Genomic DNA, 15,916 nt, shown 5'->3' with positions numbered 1-15,916 from the left:
ACATTGGCCCATGCTAAGGCCACATTGGCCCATGTTGGCCCATGCCAAGGCCATGTGGGCCCGCACTGGCCCACGCTGGCCCATGCCAAGGCCATGTTGGCCCACATTGGCCCATGCCAAGGTCACAGTGGCCCATGCTAAAGCCATGTTGGCCCATATTGGCCCAAGTTAGGCCACATTGGCCCATGTTGGCCCATGCTAAAGCCATGTTGGCTCACATTGGCCCATGCTAAGGCCATATTGGCCCATGTTGGCCCATGCCAAGGCCATGTTGGCCCACATTGGCCCATGCCAAGGCCACATTGGCCCATGCTAAAGCCATGTTGGCCCACATTGGCCCATGCTAAGGCCACATTAACCCGTGTTGGCCCATGCTAAGGCCATGTTGGCCCACATTGGCCCATGCTAAAGCCACATTGGCCCATGTTGGCCCATGCCAAGGCCACAATGGCCCATGCTAAAGCCATGTTGGCCCATATTGGCCCATGCTAAGGCCACATTGGCCCTCATTGGCCCGTGCTAAGGCCATGTTGGCTCGCATTGGCCCATGCTAAGGCCGCATTGCCCCATGTTGGCCCTTGCTAAGGCCATGTTGGCTCACATTGGCCCATGCTAAGGCCATGTTGGCCCATGTCAAGGCCATGTTGGCCCACATTGGCCCATGCCAAGGCCACATTGGCCCATGCTAAGGCCACATTAACCCATGTTGGCCCATGCTAAGGCCGTGTTGGCCCACATTGGCCCATGCTAAGGCCACATTGGCCCATGTTGGCCCATGCCAAGGCCACAATGGCCCATGCTAAAGCCATGTTGGCTCACATTGGCCCATGCTAAGGCCAGTGTGGCCCATGTTGGCCCATGCCAAGACCATGTTGGCCCGCATTGGCCCACGCCAAGGCCAGGCTGGTCCATGCTACACGATGCGAGCCACGTGCCGCCGCGCAGGGGACAACAAGGAGGAGGACAGCAGCGTGATCCACTACGACAACGAGGCCATCGCGCGGCTCCTGGACCGCAACCAGGACGCCACCGACGACGCTGACGTGCAGAACATGAACGAGTACCTGAGCTCCTTCAAGGTGGCCCAGTACGTGGTGCGAGAGGAGGACAAGGTGAGCATGGCTAGGGTGATGGTGGAGGTGGTGGGGCAGTGGGGTGGATGGGGTTGATGGAGGTGGTGGGGTTGATGGAGGTGGTGGGGTTGATGGAGGTGATGGGATCAATGGGGTTGATGGAGATTATGGGACAATGGGGTTGATGGAGGTGATGGGGCTGATGGAAGTGATGGGACAATGGTGTTGATGGAGGTGATGGGATAATGGGGTTGATGGAGATGATGGGGCTGGTGGAAGTGATGGGACAATGGTGTTGATGGAGGTGATGGGGTTGATGGAAGTGATGGGACATGGGGTTGATGGAGATGATGGGACGATGGGGTTGATGGAGGTGATGGGACAATGGGGTTGATGGAGATGATGGGGCTGGTGGAAGTGATGGGACAATGGGATTGATGGAGGTGATGGGGCTGATGGAAGTGATGGGACAATGGGGTTGATGGAGGTGATGGGGTTGATGGAAGTGATGGGACAATGGTGTTGATGGAGGTGATGGAAGTGATGGGACAATGGGGTTGATGGAGGTGATGGGGTTGATGGAAGTGATGGGACAATGGTGTTGATGGAGGTGATGGAAGTGATGGGACAGTGGGGTTGATGGAGGTGATGGGGCTGATGGAAGTGATGGGACAATGGTGTTGATGGAGGTGAAGGAAGTGATGGGACAATGGCGTTGATGGAGGTGATGGAAGTGATGGGACAATGGGGTTGATGGAGGTGATGGGGTTGATGGAGGTGATGGGACAATGGGGTTGAAGGGGACGGGGAGATGGAGATGAGGATGATGGAGATGATGTCGGTGAAGGGGATGAGTAGATTGAGGTAGAGATGGGGATGATGGAGAGAATGGGGATGAATAGATGGAGGTTGAGATGGGGATGATGGAGAGGATGAGGATGAAGATTGGGATGAGTAGATTGAGGTAGAGATGGGGATGATGGAGAGAATGGGGATGAATAGATGGAGGTTGAGATGGGGATGATGGAGAGGATGAGGATGAAGATTGGGATGAGTAGATTGAGGTAGAGATGGGGATGATGGAGAGGTTGAGGATGAAGATGATGGAGATGAGTAGTTTGAGGTAGAGATGGTGATGATGGAGAGGATGAGGATGAAGATCGGGATGAGTAGATTGAGGTAAAGATGGGGATGATGGAGAGGATGAGGATGAAGATCGGGATGAGTAGATTGAGGTAGAGATGGGGATGATGGAGATGATGAGGATGAAGATGATGGAGATGAGTAGATTGAGGTAGAGATGGGGATGATGGAGAGAATGAGGATGAAGATGATGGAGATGAGTAGTTTGAGGTAGGGATGGGGATGATGGAGAGAATGAGGATGAAGATGATGGAGATGAGTAGATTGAGGTAGAGATGGGGATGATGGAGAGGATGAAGATGATGGAGATGAGTAGATTGTGGTAGGGATGGGGTTGATGGAGAGGATGAGGATGAAGATCAGGATGAGTAGATTGCGGTAGGGATGGGGATGATGGAGAGGATGAAGATGATGGAGATAAGTAGATTGAGGTAGAGATGGGGATGATGGAGAGGATGAGGATGAAGATCAGGATGAGTAGATTGAGGTAGGGATGGGGATGATGGAGAGGATGAAGATGATGGAGATAAGTAGATTGAGGTAGAGATGGGGATGATGGAGAGGATGAGGATGAAGATCAGGATGAGTAGATTGCGGTAGGGATGGGGATGATGGAGAGGATGAGGATGATGGGGATGAGTAGATTGAGGTAGAGATGGGGATGATGGAGAGGATGAGGATGACGATCAGGATGAGTGGATTGAGGTAGAGATGGGGATGATGGAGAGGTTGAGGATGAAGATGATGGAGATGAGTAGATTGAGGTAGAGAGGGGGATGATGGAGAGGATGAGGATGATGGAGATGAGTAGATTGAGGTTGAGGTGGGGACGATGGACAGGATGAAGATGAAGATCAGGATGAGTAGATTGAGGTAGAGATGGGGATGATGGAGAGGTTGAGGATGAAGATGATGGAGATGAGTAGATTGAGGTAGAGATGGGGATGATGGAGAGGATGAGGATGAAGATGATGGGGACGAGTAGATGGAGGTGCTGGAGGCAATGAGGCCGACGGAGGTGTTGGTGGGGCACAACGGAGAGGACGGAGCTGGTGCTGATGAGGATGGGAGATGCCATCGGAATGGGCGGATGTGGAGCTGGTGCTGCCCCCCCCCCCCCCCCAAATGGGTGCCCGTGGGTGCCTTTGGGTGCCCCTTGACCCCGTTGCGTGCCGGCAGATCGAGGAGATCGAGCGGGAGATCATCAAGCAGGAGGAGAACGTGGACCCCGACTACTGGGAGAAGCTGCTGCGGCACCACTACGAGCAGCAGCAGGAGGACCTGGCCCGCAACCTGGGCAAGGGCAAGCGCGTGCGCAAGCAGGTCAACTACAACGATGCGGCCCAGGAGGACCAAGGTGGGCACTGGGGTGGACTGGGAGGGACTGGGATGGACTGGGAGGGAGTGGGAGGCATTGGGAGGGCATTGCAAGGCATTGGAAGGGCCCTGGAAGGATCTAGGAGGCCCTGGCCCCCAATGTGGGCACAAGGAGGTCAACTGCAGCGATGCGGCCCAGGAGGACCAAGGTGGGCACTGGGATGGACTGGGATAGACTGGGATGGAGTGGGAGGCATTGGGAGGGCATTGCAAGGCATCGGAAGGGCATTGGAAGGATCTAGGAGGCCCTGGCCCCCAACATGGGCACAAGGAAGTCAACTACAACGATGCGGCCCAGGAGGACCAAGGTGGGCACTGGGATGGACTGGGATGCACTGGGGTGGACTGTGATAGACTGGGATGGAGTGGGAGGCATTGGGAGGGCATTGCAAGGGATTGGAAGGGCACTGGAAGGATCTAGGAGGCCCTGGCCCCCAACACGGGCACAAGGAGGTCAACTACAATGATGCGGCCCAGGAGGACCAAGGTGGGCGCTGGGGTGGACCGGGATGGAGTGGGTTAGACTGGGATGGAGTGCTAGAGACTGGGATGGACTGGGAGGCATTGGAAGGATCTTGGAGGCCCTGGCATCCAACGTGGGCAAGGGCACAAGCAGGTCAACTGCAACGATGCGGCCCAGGAGGACCAAGGTGGGAACTGGGAGGGACTGGGATAGACTGGGATGGACTGAGATGCACTGGGGTGGACTGGGATGGCCTGGGAGGCACTGGGAGGGCATTGCAAGGCATTGGAAGGGCACTGGAAGGATCTAGGAGTCCCTGGACCCCAACGTGGGCACAAGGAAGTCAACTACAATGATGTGGCCCAGGAGGACCAAGGTGGGCACTGGGGTGGACTGGGATGGACTGGGAGGGAGTGGGAGGCATTAGGAGGGCATTGCAAGGCATTGGAAGGGCACTGGAAGGATCTAGGAGGCCCTGGCCCCCAAAGTGGGCACAAGGAGGTCGACGACAACTATGTGGCCCAGCAGGACCAAGGTGGGCACTGGAATGCACTGGGATGGACTGGGATGGAGTGGTATAGACTGGGATGGAGTGGGAGGCATTGGAAGGATCTAGGAGGCCCTGTTCCCCAGCATGGGCAAGGGCACAAGGAGGTCTACTGCAACGATGCGGCCCAGGAGGACCAAGGTGAGCACTGGGATGCACTGGGATGGACTGGGAGGCATTGGAAGGATCTAGGAGGCCCTGGCCCCCAACGTGGGCACAGGGAGGTCAACTGCAACGATGCGGCCCAGGAGGACCAAGGTGGGCACTGGGATGCACTGGGATGCACTGGGAGGTGGTGTTGGGTGCCGTTGGGTGCTATTGGGTGCCGTTGGGTGCTGTCCATGGTGCTGACGGTGTCCCCCAGATAACCAGTCCGAGTACTCGGTGGGCTCCGAGGAGGAGGACGAGGACTTCGATGAGCGGCCTGAGGGTGAGAGCCCCCCCCCCCCCCCATGGCCCCCCATGGTCCCCCCATGTCCCCTTGTGTCCCCCCATGGCCCCCATCCTGTGTCCCTTTGTGTCCCCCCCTCCATGTCCTCCTGTGTTTCCCCATGTGTCTCCCTGTCTGGGGAGGGGGGGACCCACATGTGGGGGTCAGGGTGCTGCAAGAGGGTTGAGGTGCTATAGGAAATGTCAGGGTCCCTTAGGGGTGTCATGGTGCAATATGTGGGGTCAGGGTGCTATATGGGGGTGAGGGTGCCGTAGGGGTGTCATAGTGCTATAGTGGGTGTCAGTGTCCCATAGCAGTGTCATGGTGCTATAGAGGGGGTCAGGGTGCCATAGTGGGTGTCAGTGGCCCATAGCAGTGTCATGGTGCTATATAGGGGGTCAGGGTGCCATAGGGGTGTCAGCGTCCCATAGCAGTGTCATGGTGCTATATAGGGGGTTAGGGTGCCATAGGGGTGTCGTGGTGCTATGTAGGGGATCCAAGTTCTATAGTGGGTGTCAGTGGGTGTCCCATAGCAGTGTCATGGCGCTATAGAGGGGGTCAGGGTGCCATAGGGGTGCTCGCGATGCTCTGGGGTGCTCTCCAGGTGCCATAGGTGGGTGCTGACCCCCTTGTCCCCCCCCAGGCCGCCGTCAGTCCAAGCGGCAGCTCCGCAATGAGAAGGACAAGCCCCTGCCGCCGCTGCTGGCCCGGGTCGGGGGCAACATCGAGGTGAGGACATGGGGGCACCCCACAGCGGCCCCATAGAACCCCCTCTGCTGTCCCCTGTCCCCATAGACCCCATCCCCAATGTCCCCAATGTCCCAATCTCCATAGACCCCATAGACCCCATCCCCAGAGTCCCTGGTATCCCTATAGACCCCATCCCAATGTCCCCATCCCCATAGACCCCATCCCCAATGTCCGCAATGTCCCTATCCCCATAGACCCCATCCCCAATGTCCCCATCCCCATAGACCCCATCCCCAATGTCCCCAATGTCCCCATCCCCATAGACCCCATCCCAATGTCCCCATCCCCATAGACCCCATCCCCAATGTCCCCAATGTCCCTATCCCCATAGACCCCATCCCCAATGTCCCCATCCCCATAGACCCCATCCCCAATGTCCCCAATGTCCCCATCCCCATAGACCCCATCCCAATGTCCCCAATGTCCCCATCCCTGTAGACCCCATCCCCAATGTCCCCATCCCCATAGACCCCATCCAAATGTCCCCATCCCCGTAGACCCCATCCCCAATGTCCCCAATGTCCCCATCCCCATAGACCCCATCCCCAGGGTCCCCAATGTCCCCATGCCCAGAGGACCTTGTCCCCATGGTCCCCATCCTCAATGGCCCCAAATGTCCCATGGGTGGGGGGTCAGGGTGCCATGGGGAAGACCACAACACAAAGGGTGGATATGGGACATGCTGGGTGTCACCCATTGACACCCATTGACGTGTGTTATCACCCATTGATGCCCATTGATGCCCATTGCCCCCATTGTCCCCATTGCCCTCATTGCCTCCATTGTCCCATTACCCCCATTGTCCCCATTACCCCCATTGTTCTCATCACCCTCATTGTCCCCCTTACCCCCATTGTCCCCATTACCCCCATTGTCCCCATTGTCCCCATTGTCCCCATTACCCCCATTGTCCCCATTGCCCCATTACCCCCATTGTCCCCATTACCCCATTGCCCCCATTGTCCCATTGCCTCCAATGCCCCATTGCCCCCATTACCCCCATTGTCCCCATTACCCCCATTGTCCCCATTGCTCCCATTGCCCCCATTACCCCCGTTGCCCCCATTACCCCCATTGTCCCCATTACCCCCATTGCTCCCATTGTGTACCCATTGTCCCCATTGCTCCCATTGTCCCCATTACCCCCATTGCCCCCATTACCCCCATTGTGTCCCCATTGTCCCCATCGCTCCCATTGTCCCCCCATTGCTCCCATTGTCCCCCCATTGCTCCCATTGTCCCCATTGCCCCCACTGTCCCCATTTCCCCCATTACCCCCATTGCCCCCATTGCTCCCATTGTCCCCATTGCCCCCACTGTCCCCATTTCCCCCATTACCCCCATTGCCCCCATTGCTCCCATTGTCCCCATTGCCCCCGCAGGTGCTGGGGTTCAACACGCGGCAGCGCAAGGCCTTCTTGAACGCGGTGATGAGGTGGGGGATGCCCCCCCAGGACGCCTTCACCTCCCAATGGCTCGTGCGGGACCTGCGTGGCAAGAGCGAGAAGGAGTTCAAGTGGGTGCCAATGGGGGCAGTGGGGGGCAATGGGGACAATGGGGACAATGGGGACAATGGGGACAATGGGGACAGTGGGGGTAATGAGGCAATAGGGACAATGGGGACAATGGGGATGGGAGACACAGGGTGGTGGTATCAGGTATGTCCCCCATTGCCCCCCGTAGTCCTCATTGTCCCCATTGCCCCTATTGCCCCCTCTGCCCCCCATTGCCCCCAGCCACATGATGAGCCCTTACTCATCCCAGCGCCAACAAGAGTCGGGTTCCTGGGGGCCGGACGAGCCCGTGCCCCCCTCACCCCGACACAAAGTCACCCCCGGGGTCCCCCTGTGCCCCCCGGGGGGCCGGTGCTGGCCTTGGGGTCAACCAGAGCGGTGGCAGGACCCGGCCGGGGCCGGCACAGGCCATGGGGCGCTGTGAGGAGGGGACAGGCTGATGGCAAAGGGACAGTGGGGGCAATGGGGGTAATGGGGACACTGGGGACAATGGGGGTAATGGGGGCAATGGGGGCAATGGGGGTAATGGGAGCTTTGGGGACAGTGGGGGTAATGGGGGCAATGGAGACAATGGGGACAGGGAGTCTGGGGACAATGTCCCTAGTTATGGGGAGACTGGGTGCAGGCTCTATGGGTTCTGTGGACACAGGCTCTATGTGCTCTGTGGGTGTCAATGGGCTCTGTGGGTGTCAATAGATTCTATGGGCTCTATGGGTGTCAATAGATTCTGTGTGCTCTATGGGTGTCAATGGACTCTATGGGTGTCAGTGGGCTCTATGGGTATCAATGGACTCTATGGGTGTCAGGGGATGTCAGTGGGCTCTCTGGGTGTCAATGGGCTCTCTGGGTGTCAATAGATTCTGTGTGCCCTATGGGTGTCAGTGGGCACTGTGGGTGTCAATAGATTCTGTGTGTTCTATGGGTGTCAATGGATTCTATGGGTCTCTATGGGTGTCAATGGGTGTCAGTGTGCTCTATGGGTGCCAATGGGGTCTCTGGGTGTCAATGGACTCTATGAACTCTATGGGTGATCAATATGCTCTATGGGTGTCAATGTGCTCTGTGGGTGTCAATGGACTCTGTATGCTCTGTGGGTGTCAATGGACTCTATGGGTCCCAGTGGGCTCTATGAGCTCTATAGGTGCCAGTATGCTCTATGGGTGTCAACGTGCTCTATGGGTGTCAATGTGCTCTATGAGTGTCAACGTGCTCTATGGGTGTTAATGGACTCTATGAGCTTTATGGGTGTCAGTGTGCTCTATGAGTGTCAATGGGCTCTATGGGTGTGAACGTGCTCTATGAGTGTCAATGGTCTCTATGGGTGTTAACGTGCTCTATGGGTGTTAATGGACTCTATGAGCTTTATGGGTGTCAGTGTGCTCTATGGGTGTCAATGGGCTCTATGGGTGTCAATGGGTGTCAGTGTGCTCTATGGGTGTCAATGGACTCTATGAACTCTATGGGTGATCAGTATGCTCTATGGGTGTCAACGTGCTCTGTGGGTGTCAATAGACTCTGTGGGCTCTATGGGTCCCAATGGGCTCCATGAGCTCTATGGGTGATCAATATGCTCTATGGGTGTCAACGTGCTCTGTGGGTGTCAATAGACTCTGTGGGCTCTATGGATGTCAATGGACTCTATGAGCTCTATGAGTGATCAATATGCTCTGTGGGTGTCAACATGATCTGTGGGTGTCAATAGTCTCTGTGGGCTCTATGGGTGTCAATGGGCTCTATGGGTGCCAATGGGCTCCATGAGCTCTATGGGTGATCAATATGCTGTATGGGTGTCAACATGCTCTGTGGGTGTCAATAGACTCTGTAGGCTCTATGGTTGTCAATGGATGTCAGTAGACTCTGTGTGCTCTATGGGTGTCAATGGACTCTGTGGGTCCCAATGGGCTCTGTGAGCTCTATGAGTGTCAATATGTTCTATGGGTGTCAGTAGACTCTCTGTGCTCTGTGGGTGTCAATGGACTCTATGGGTCCCAGTGGGCTCTATGAGCTCTATGGGTGTCAGTGTGCTCTACGGGTGTCAATGTGCTCTATGGGTGTCAATGGACTCTGCGGGTCTCAGTGAGCAATATGAGCTCTATGGGTGTCAGTGTGCTCTATGGGTGTCAATGGGCTCTGTGGGCGTCGATGGGCTTTATGGGTGTCAGTGAGTGTCAGTGGGTGTCAGTGTGCTCTATGGGTGTCAGTGGGCTTTATGGGTGTCAGTGGGTGTTAATGGGTGTCAGTGTGCTCTGTGGTTTTCAGTAGTTGTCAGTGCGTGTCAATGAGTGTGAATGTGCTCTATGGTTATCAGTGGGCTCTATGGGTGTCAATGTGCTCTACGGATGTCAGTGGGTGTCAGTGGGTGTCAATAGGTGTCAGTGGGTGTCAGTGGGTGTCAATGGTGTCCTCTGCAGGGCCTGCAGAGGTGTCCCTGTTCATGCGGCACCTCTGTGAGCCTGGGGAGGGCTCTATGGTTCTCAATGTGCTCTAGGGGCTCTGTGGGTGTCAGTGGGCTCTATGGGTGTCACTGGGCTCTATGGGTGTCAATGGGCTCTGTGGGTGTCAATGGGTGTCAGTGTGCTCTATGGGTGCCAGTGGGTGTCAATGGGCTCTATAGGTGTCAATGGGCTCTATGGGTGTCAATGGGCTCTATGGGTGTTAGTGGGTGTCAATGGGTCTGTGGGTGTCAATGGGCTCTATGGGTGTTAGTGGGTGTCAGTGGGCTCTATGGGTGTCAATGGGCTCTATGGGTGTCAGGGGGTGTGAGTGTGCTCTATGGTTGTGTGTGGGCTCTATTGGTGTCAATGTGCTCTATGGGTGTCAGTGGGTGTCAGTGTGCTCTATGGGTGTCAGTGGGCTCTGTGGGTGTCAATGGGCTCTGGGTGTCAGTGGGCTTTATGGGTGTCAATGGGTGTCAGTGGGCTCTATGGCTGTCAGTGGGTGTCACTGTGCTCTATGGGTGTCAGTGGGCTCTGTGGGTGTCAATGGGCTCTGGGTGTCAGTGGGCTTTATGGGTGTCAATGGGTGTCAGTGGGCTCTATGGCTGTCAGTGGGTGTCACTGTGCTCTATGGGTGTCAGTGGACTCTGGGGGTGTCAAAGGGCTCAATGGGCTCAATGGATGTCAGTGTGCTCTGTGGGTGTCAGTGGGTGTCAGTGTGCTCTATGGGTGTCGGTGGGTGTCAGTGGGTATCAGTGGTCTCTATGGGTGTCAGTGGGTGTCGATGGGTGTTGATGGGTGTCAGTGGGCTCTATGATTGTCAGTGGGTGTCCATGGGTGTCAATGGGCTCTGTGGGTGTCAGTGGGTGTCCATTGGTGTCCCTGGGTGTCCATGGGTGTCCCTGGGTGTCCAAGGTGTCCCTGGGTGTCCCTGGGTGTCCCTGGTGTCCATGGGTGTCCCTGGGTGTCAGTGGGTGTCCATGGTGTCTCTGGTGTCCCTGGTGTCCATGGTGTCCATGGGTGTTAGTGGGTGTCCATGGTGTCCATGGTGTCCCTGGGTGTCCCTGCTGTCCCTGGGTTTCCCTGCTGTCCATGGTGTCCCTGCTGTCCCTGGTGTCCCTGATGTCCCTGGGTGTCCCTGGTGTCCCTGTGTCCATGCAGAGCCTACGTGTCCATGGGTGTCCATGGGTGTCCATGGGTGTCCCTGGTGTCCCTGCTGTCCCTGGGTGTCCCTGGGTGTCCATGGGTGTCCATGGGTGTCCATGGTGTTCCTGTGTCCATGGGTGTCCATGGGTGTCCCTGGGTGTCCCTGGGTGTCCATGGGTGTCCATGGGTGTCCCTGGGTGTCCATGGGTGTCCCTGTGTCCCCGCAGAGCCTACGTGTCCATGGTGTCCCTGGGTGTCCCTGGGTGCCCATGGGTGTCCATGGGTGTCCATGGGTGTCCATGGTGTCCATGGGTGTCCATGCGTGTCCATGGTGTCCCTGGGTGTCCATGGGTGTCCCTGTGTGTCCCTGTGTGTCCCTGGGTGCCCATGGGTGTCCATGGGTGCCCATGGGTGTCCCTGTGTCCCCGCAGAGCCTACGTGTCCATGGTGTCCCTGGGTGTCCATGGGTGTCCCTGTGTGTCCCTGTGTGTCCCTGGGTGCCCATGGGTGTCCCTGGGTGTCCCTGGGTGTCCCTGGGTGCCCATGGGTGTCCCTGTGTCCCCGCAGAGCCTACGTGTCCATGGGTGTCCCTGTGTGTCCCTGGGTGCCCATGGGTGTCCCTGTGTGTCCCTGGGTGCCCATGGGTGTCCCTGGGTGTCCCTGGGTGCCCATGGGTGTCCCTGTGTCCCCGCAGAGCCTACGTGTCCATGGGTGTCCCTGGGTGTCCCTGGGTGTCCCTGGGTGCCCATGGGTGTCCCTGTGTGTCCCTGGGTGCCCATGGGTGTCCCTGGGTGTCCCTGGGTGTCCCTGGGTGCCCATGGGTGTCCCTGTGTGTCCCTGGGTGCCCATGGGTGTCCCTGGGTGTCCCTGGGTGTCCCTGGGTGCCCATGGGTGTCCATGGGTGTCCCTGTGTGTCCCTGGGTGCCCATGGGTGTCCCTGTGTCCCCGCAGAGCCTACGTGTCCCTCTTCATGCGGCACCTGTGCGAGCCGGGCGCCGACGGCTCGGAGACCTTTGCGGACGGGGTCCCCCGGGAGGGGCTGTCCCGGCAGCAGGTCCTCACCCGCATCGGGGTCATGTCCCTCGTCAAGAAGAAGGTACCAGCACCCATGGGTGCTCCCGGGCCCACAGCCCCCAGCCCTGTGGGTGCCCCCCACCCATGGGTGCTCCTGGCCCCTGCTTCCCCCTATGGGAAGCCCCCAGCCCTATGGGTGCCACCCATCCATGGGTGCTCCTTGTTTCCCCCTATGGGTGCCGCCCATCCATGGGTGCTCTGTGTTCCCATCCACGGGTGGTCCTTGCTTCCCCCTATGGGTGCTCCCCACCCAAGGGTGCCTCTATGGGTGCCCCCCACCCATGGGTGCTCCTGGCCCCTGCTTCCCCCTATGGGCAGCCCCCAGCCCTATGGGTGCCGCCCATCCATGGGTGCTCCTGGCCCCTGCTTCCCCCTATGGGCAGCCCCCAGCCCTATGGGTGCCGCCCATCCATGGGTGCTCCTTGTTTCCCCCTATGGGTGCCACCCATCCGTGGGTGCTCTGTGGTCCCATCCATGGGTGCTCCTTGTTTCCCCCTATGGGTGCCACCCATCCGTGGGTGCTCTGTGTTCCCATCCACGGGTGCTCCTTGCTTCCCCCTATGGGTGCTGCCCATCCATGGGTGCTTTGTGTTCCCATCCATGGGTGCTCCTTGTTTCTCCCTATGGGTGCCCCCCATCCGTGGGTGCTCTGTGGTCCCATCCATGGGTGCTCCTTGCTTCCACCTATGGGTGCCGCCCATCCATGGGTGCTCTGTGTTCCCATCCACGGGTGGTCCTTGCTTCCCCCTATGGGTGCTCCCCACCCAAGGGTGCCTCTATGGGTGCCCCCCACCCATGGGTGCCTCCTGGCCTCCGCTTCCTCCTATGAGCAGCCCCCAGCCCTATGGGTGCCACCCATCCATGGGTGCTCCTTGTTCCCCCTATGGGTGCCCCCACCCATGGGTGCCCCCCAGCCTCCACTTACCCCCATGGGCACCCCCCAACCTTTTGGGTGCCTCCCATCCCTGGGTGCTCCTTGTTCCCTCCTTTGGGTGCCTCCCATCCATGGGTGCTCCTTGTTCCCCCTATGTGTGCCTCCCATACATGGGTGCTCTGTGTTCCCATCCATGGGTGCTCCTTGTTTCCCCCTATGGGTGCCCCCCACCTATGGGTGCCCCCCGGCCTCCGCTTACCCCCATGGGCACCCCCCAACATTTGGGTGCCTCCCATCCATGAGTGCTCCTTGTTTCCCCTATGGGTGCTTCCCATCCATGGGTGCTCCTTGTTTCCCCTATGGGTGCCTCCCATCCATGGGTGCTCCTTGTTTCCCCCTATGGGTGCCTCCCATCCATGGGTGCTCCTTGTTTCCCCCTATGGGTGCCACCCATCCATGGGTGCTCCTTGTTACCCCTGTGGGTGCTCCCCACCCATGGGTGCCTCTATGGGTCCCCCCACCCGTAGGTGCCTGTGGGTGCCTCCCGTCCATGGGTGCTCCTTGTTTCCCCCTATGCGTGCCCCCTACCCATGGGTGCCCCCCGGCCTCCGCTTACCCCCATGGGCACCCCCCAATGTTTGGGTGCCTCCCATGCATGCGTGCTCCTTCTTTACCCCTATGGGTGCCACCCATCCATGGGTGCTCCTTCTTTACCCCTATGGGTGCCACCCATCCATGGGTGCTCCTTGTTACCCCTGTGGGTGCTCCCCACCCGTGGGTGCCTCCCAGCCTCTGCTTACCCCCATGGGCACCCCCCAACATTTGGGTGCCTCCCATCCATGGGTGCTCCTTGTTTCCCCTATGGGTGCTTCCCATCCATGGGTGCTCCTTGTTTCCCCTATGGGTGCTTCCCATCCATGGGTGCCCCTTGTTTCCCCCTATGGGTGCCTCCCATCCATGGGTGCTCCTTGTTTCCCCCTATGGGTGCCACCCATCCATGGGTGCTCCTTGTTACCCCTGTGGGTGCTCCCCACCCATGGGTGCCTCTATGGGTCCCCCCACCCGTAGGTGCCTCTCAGCCTCTGCTTACCCCCATGGGCAGCCCCCAGCCCTGTGGGTGCCTCCCGTCCATGGGTGCTTCTTGTTTCCCCCTATGGGTGCCCCCCACCCATGGGTGCCCCCCGGCCTCCGCTTACCCCCATGGGCACCCCCCAGTGTTTGGGTGCCTCCCATGCATGTGTGCTCCTTCTTTACCCCTATGGGTGCCACCCATCCATGGGTGCTCCTTGTTACCCCTGTGGGTGCTCCCCACCCGTGGGTGCCTCCCAGCCTCTGCTTACCCCCATGGGCACCCCCCAGCCCTATGTGTGCCTCCCATCCATGGGTGCTCCTTGGTCCCCCTACGGGTGCCACCCATCCATGGGTGCTCCTTGTTTCCCCCTATGGGTGCCTCCCATCGATGGGTGCTCCTTGTTCCTCCTTATGGGTGCCCCCCAACCATGGGTGCCTCCCGGCCTCTGGTTCTCCCCGTGGGCACCCCCAGCCCTATGGGTGCTTCCCATCCATGGGTGCTCCTTGTTTCCCCCTGTGGGTTCCCCCCACCCATGAGTGCCCCTGTGGGTGCCCCCCCCATGGGTGTCCCCCCACATGGGTGTCCCTATCTATGGGTGCCCCTATCTATGGCTCCCCCTTCCCATGGGTGCCCCTATCTGTGGGTGCCCCTGTCTATGAGTGCCCCCACCCATGGGTGCCCCTATCTATGGGTCCCCCTACCCATGGGTGCCCCTATCTATGGTTGCCCCTATCCATGGGTCCCCCTTCCCATGGGTGCCCCTATCTGTGGGTGCCCCTATCTATGGGTGCCCCCACCCATGGGTACCCCCATGGGTGCCCTATCTATGGGTGCCCCTATCTATGGGTCCCCCTTCCCATGGGTGCCCCTATCTATGGGTGCCCCTATCTATGGGTCCTCCTTCCCATGGGTGCCCCTATCTATTGGTGTCCCTATCTATGGGTGCCCCCACCCATGGGTACCCCCATGGGTGCCCCTATCTATGGATGCCCCTATCTATGGGTCCCCCTTCCCATTGGTGCCCCTATCTATGGGTGCCCCTATCTGTGGGCCCCCTTCCCATGGGTGCCCCTATCTCTGGGTATCCCTATCTATGGGTGCCCCTATCTATGGGTCCCCCTTCCCATGGGTGCCCCTATCTATGGGTTTCCCTCTCTATGGGTGCCCCTATCTGTGGGTGCCCCTATCTATGGGAGCCCCCACTCATGGGTTTCCCTATCTATGGGTGTCCCTATCTATGGGTCCCCCTTCCCATGGGTGGTGCCCCTATCCATGGGTCCCCCCCCATGGGTGCCCCATATATGGTTGCCCCTATCTATGGGTGTCCCTATCTATGGGTGCCCCTATCTATGGGTCCCCCTTCCCATGGGTGGTGCCCCTATCCATGGGTCCCCCCACCATGGGTGCCCCTATCTATGGGTGTCCCTATCCATGGGTCCCCCCACCATGGGTGCCCCTATCTATGGGTGCCCCTATCTATGGGTCCCCCTTCCCATGGGTGGTGTCCCTATCTATGGGTCCCCACCCCATGGGTGCCCCTATCTATGGGTGCCCCGCACCCATGGGTGCCCCCCCTCAGGTGCAGGAGTTCGAGCACATCAACGGGCGCTGGAGCCTCCCGGAGCTGCCCCCGGAGCCCAGCGCCGCCGACTCCAAGCGCTCGTCCCGGGCCTCGTCCCCCGCCAGGACCGGGCCCCCCAGCCCCGAGCACAGCGGCCCCCCCAGCCCCGCCCCACACAGCCCCGGTAACGGCACTGGGGGGGGGGATTATGGGGTGGGGGGGGGTTGGGGATTGTGGGATGTGGGGGGTGGGGGGTGGGGTATGGGGTATGGGGTATGAGGTATGGGATGTATGGGATATGGGGTATGGGGTATGGGATATGGGGTGGGGGATATGGGGTATGAGGTATGGGGTATGGGATATGGGGTATGGGATATGGGGTATGGGGTATGGGGTATGGGATGTATGGGATATGGGGTATGGGGTATGGGATATGGGATATGGGGTATGGGGTATG

General features: G+C 58.9%; 1 protein-coding gene across 1 annotated transcript in view; it reads left to right on the top strand.

The window, feature by feature from the left end:
- LOC133263217 (chromodomain-helicase-DNA-binding protein 3-like) overlaps positions 1-15,916 on the top strand; it is a 73,877-nt gene that overhangs the window by 38,856 nt on the left and 19,105 nt on the right. Inside the window, exons 13-19 of the mRNA XM_061442928.1 lie at positions 946-1,112; positions 3,396-3,573; positions 4,968-5,033; positions 5,677-5,762; positions 7,166-7,299; positions 11,830-11,974; positions 15,478-15,643. Coding sequence (XP_061298912.1) covers positions 946-1,112; positions 3,396-3,573; positions 4,968-5,033; positions 5,677-5,762; positions 7,166-7,299; positions 11,830-11,974; positions 15,478-15,643 — 942 coding nt within the window. The remainder of the gene's footprint in view (positions 1-945; positions 1,113-3,395; positions 3,574-4,967; positions 5,034-5,676; positions 5,763-7,165; positions 7,300-11,829; positions 11,975-15,477; positions 15,644-15,916) is intronic.

Source organism: Pezoporus flaviventris, unplaced genomic scaffold (assembly GCF_033815535.1).
Source record: "Pezoporus flaviventris isolate CSIRO_AGI_PZ_B2104156 unplaced genomic scaffold, CSIRO_AGI_Pfla_v1 ptg000256l, whole genome shotgun sequence".
Classification (NCBI taxonomy): Eukaryota; Metazoa; Chordata; class Aves; order Psittaciformes; family Psittacidae; genus Pezoporus; species Pezoporus flaviventris.
This window is presented reverse-complemented; position numbering and strand designations above follow the sequence as displayed.